This window comes from Triticum dicoccoides, chromosome 5B (assembly GCF_002162155.2).
Source record: "Triticum dicoccoides isolate Atlit2015 ecotype Zavitan chromosome 5B, WEW_v2.0, whole genome shotgun sequence".
Lineage (NCBI taxonomy): Eukaryota > Viridiplantae > Streptophyta > Magnoliopsida > Poales > Poaceae > Triticum > Triticum dicoccoides.
This window is the reverse complement of record NC_041389.1, coordinates 599,772,955-599,777,047: the sequence shown is the minus strand read 5'-3', so window position 1 is coordinate 599,777,047 and position 4,093 is coordinate 599,772,955. Positions and strand designations below refer to the sequence as shown.

Sequence of the window (4,093 nt, the reverse complement as noted above, 5' to 3'; positions counted from 1 at the left end):
TAAAAAATCGTTAGTTTAAACGACTGAAATTAAAACTTGCTATGCCCTCACGTGGGATTCAACAACTTCACAAATGTGAGGCAATCGAGCGGCTAGGCAGGACATGGCAGGTGCGTGCCCCTCCAAATTTCCGATGCATTTGTATGGTTTTGAGATCTTTGAAAATGAACACGACGGTTGCCCAAACGGACGAATGCGAATCAGTTGACTTGTCCACGAACGCCTTCCTATACATCCATCAACATATCAAAGATCAATTAGTCAAATGTGGTCGGAGATGCTCTCAGCAGTCGCCACCTTTTACCGGTTCTTCAAGCGCACGAGGCCGCGCCGGGGTCCGATCAGACACACCACCGGCCGCGGCCACGCGAGCGGCGCGCCGCCCGAAAGGCACACGTTTCCCACTCCCTCCACGCGCGCAGTCAAGGCGCACTGCCCGTCTCCAACGCCGCTTTTTAAATGGCCGCCCCCACACACGAACCGAGTCATTATACCACACCAGACACCAGCACCAGCACACGGCATACCACAAGCAGCAGCAGCAGCCGCCGCCGTGGACTTCGCCGCTCAAGTACTCGAGCTCTAGCGCTTCGCTCTGTAGCGGCTCTCGCACGGATCAAAGCCGATGGCGACGGCGGTCCACCAGCTCTCCTTCTCCGCGCCGAGCGCGGGCGCCAGGCGGCGGCAGAGCCGGGCGTCCGCGTCCGCGTCCGCGACGGACCGGCACGAGGTGCTATCGCCGAAGCGCCGGCTGCCGCTGCGGAAGGTGCCGGGCGAGCACGGCCCGCCGCTGCTGGGCGCGCTCAAGGACCGGCTCGAGTACTTCTACGGGCCCGGCGGGCGCGACGGCTTCTTCGCGGCCCGCGTCCGCGCGCACCGCTCCACGGTGGTGCGCCTCAACATGCCCCCCGGCCCCTTCGTGGCCAAGGACCCCCGCGTGGTGGCGCTCCTCGACGCCGCCTCCTTCCCGGTCCTCTTCGACACCTCGCTCGTCGACAAGACCGACCTCTTCACCGGCACCTTCATGCCCTCCACCGACCTCACCGGCGGCTACCGCGTGCTCTCCTACGTCGACCCCGCCGAGCCCAACCACGCGCCGCTCAAGTCGCTCCTCTTCCACCTCCTCACCCACCGCCGCCAGCACGTCATCCCCACGTTCCGCGAGGTCTACGGCGGCCTCTTCGGCCGCATGGAGAACGACCTCGCCCGCGTCGGCAAGGCCGACTTCGGCAACTACAACGACGACGCCGCCTTCGGCTTCCTCTGCCAGGCGCTCCTCGGCCGTGACCCCGTCGACTCGCCGCTCCGCGACGAAGGGCCCAAGCTGGTAGCCAAGTGGCTTCTGTTCCAGATCAGCCCGCTGCTCAGCCTCGGCCTGGCGGGCCTGCCCACCCTCGTGGAGGACGGCCTCCTCCACAGCTTCCGCCTCCCGCCGGCGCTCATTAAGAAGGACTACGGCCGCCTCGCCGACTTCTTCCGCGACGCCGGCAAGGCGGTGATCGACGAGGGCGAGCGGCTGGGCATCGCGCGGGAGGAGGCGGTGCACAACATCCTCTTCGCCATGTGCTTCAACTCCTTCGGCGGCATCAAGATCCTGTTCCCGTCGCTGGTGAAGTGGCTGGGCCGCGCCGGCGGGCGGGTGCACGGCCGGCTCGCGACGGAGGTGCGCGCCGCCGTGCGCGCCAACGGCGGGGAGGTGACGATGCGGGCGCTGGCCGAGATGCCGCTGGTGAAGTCGGCCGTGTACGAGGCGCTGCGGATCGAGCCGCCGGTGGCGATGCAGTACGGGCGCGCGAAGCGGGACATGGTGGTGGAGAGCCACGACTACGGGTACGAGGTGCGGGAGGGGGAGCTGCTGTTCGGGTACCAGCCCATGGCCACCAAGGACCCGCGCGTGTTCCCGCGCGCCGAGGACTACGTGCCCGACAGGTTCCTGGGCGAGGACGGCGAGCGGCTGCTCCGGTACGTGGTGTGGTCCAACGGGCCCGAGTCGGCGACGCCCACGCTGCAGGACAAGCAGTGCGCCGGCAAGGACTTCGTGGTGCTCATCGCGCGCCTCCTCGTCGCCGAGCTCTTCCTCCGGTACGACTCCTTCGACGTCCAGGTCGGGTCCTCGCCGCTCGGGTCGTCGGTCACCATCACATCGCTTAAGAAGGCCACCTTCTGAGGCATCGCCACGTGTACTCATTTTTTTCCCTCTGCTTTTCTCGATCGATGCCAGTATTACACCATGCATGCGATACGCTAGCATGGAGTGATAGAGGATTTGTGTAACAAAAATTTATTTTCCTAGCAAAGATGAGCCCGATTTTTCCCAGGGACCCTTGGTGTATTGAGATGTTTCTTTGTGCCAGTGCTAGTCAGTGAGGATAGATGAGGGGGACATGCACCTTACTAATCAAGCTGGTTATCCACGGTGGGTTGGTGGCACATTCTACAAAGGACCGATCAAGATTCTAAAGCAAATGGATGGGGATGGCAAAGTGGGAGTACCATGTCATGTGCTATTATTAAATTATAGATGGATGGGGGTGTAATTATTGGGACTAATTTAACAGCAAACCTACCCTCCTTGGCTCCATTTCGTTCTCTCTATGATCATACATGGGCCGGCCGGGCCGAGCCGGGCCAGGTTTTTGGACCGGGCTTGCAAAAGCCCGATCCTTAAACAACAAGCCCAAAGCCTAAAAATGCTTTTTTTTTCTCAAGTTTTGATCCCATCTTGAAAAGCAACCAAAAGCCCGGAAGCCCGGCCCAAAAATCAGGAAATGGATGCCCAAGCCCAAATACGTTTTCATGTTGTAGAATGAAGCCCAAGCCCAACCCTGTTGAACATGCACATACGTATATAGGTCTGGGTATTGTACGTTGCACCTGTAGCGTCTCTCTCCCCTCTGTAACTTGTTGTATCTTGGGAGACAAGACACCAGACGAACCCCGTGTATCTATATATGTGCCTAGTGCACGATCAATGAGAATTATCGATGCACACAATCCCTTTCTCCCAAATTTATATGGTATCAGATACCGTATTGATCCTTGCCTAAACCGCTTCCGCAACCCTAGCCGCCGCTGCCCCAGGCCGCCGCCGCCACCAACCTCCCACGCCGCTGCTCCTTCCCTCGCAGCCGCTCCACCCCAACAGTCGTCGCGCCACCACCCCTCGATGCGCCGCCACTTCTCCCTCCCATCTACAACCCTAGCCGCCGCCACCTCTTCTCCCCTCCACGCGCTGCCACCTCTCCCTCACCATGTCTGTCCACTCATCCATCTCCGGCGCCACCAACCCTTTCGCTGGTCCGGACCCCACTGACATCCGCGATATCAACATCCATGACCGCGTTCCCGTGATCCTCAACGCAACCAACTCGACGTACTACACGTGGAAGACCTATTTCTCTCTCCTCTTCCGCGAGAACAATCTGGTGGATCACGTCAACGGCACCGTCGACTCTCGCACCATGGTGGACGACTCCTAGTGGACCGCGATCGACACTACGCTCATCCGGTGGTTCTTCACCACCATCTCGAAGAACCTGTTTCACACGGTCGGGAGCGATGGTGATGACGCACGCATTGTGTAGGTCAAGCTCTACGGCCTCTTCACCGACATCAAGCTTCAGCGTTGCGTTTTTCTGCAGGAGGGATTTTTTGACTGTCATCAGGACGATCAATCCATCGATGACTACTGCCGCCGCCTCAAGACGTTGTCGGATGAGCTCCGTGACATCGGCGCCAAGATTGATGATGATCTTCTCCTCAGCATGCTCATCGCCGGCCTCAACAAGGACTTTGGTAACGCCGCCGCCAACCTCACCTTGATGCTGGAGCCCTCCTTCCCCAAGTTTGTGGCGTACTTGCGGTTGGAGGAGTGCCGGATGAAGCAGGTGAAGAAGCACGTGCAGGACCACACCCTCACCGCCGGCACCTCTCGTGGTGCTCCACCGTCGCCTGCCCCAGCCGTGCCGCGGCAACCGCCGTCCCTCGCGCCCCCGAAGTACTACCCCCTCCCACCCGCGACCCCCGTTCCTCCCGCTGCACCCCAGCAGCAGCCGCAAGGTGGAGGACGGCGCGACAACCGTCGCGGGGGAGG

The 4,093-nt window shown here is 60.9% G+C and overlaps 1 protein-coding gene across 1 annotated transcript; it reads left to right on the top strand.

The window, feature by feature from the left end:
* The first annotated feature begins 505 nt into the window (after nt 1-505).
* Nucleotides 506-2,579, top strand: LOC119311943 (allene oxide synthase 1, chloroplastic-like). Its single transcript, XM_037587661.1, has one exon. The coding sequence runs from the start codon at nt 626-628 to the stop codon at nt 2,165-2,167; it is 1,542 nt and encodes a 513-aa protein (XP_037443558.1). The 5' UTR covers nt 506-625; the 3' UTR covers nt 2,168-2,579.
* Nucleotides 2,580-4,093: the final 1,514 nt, after the last annotated feature.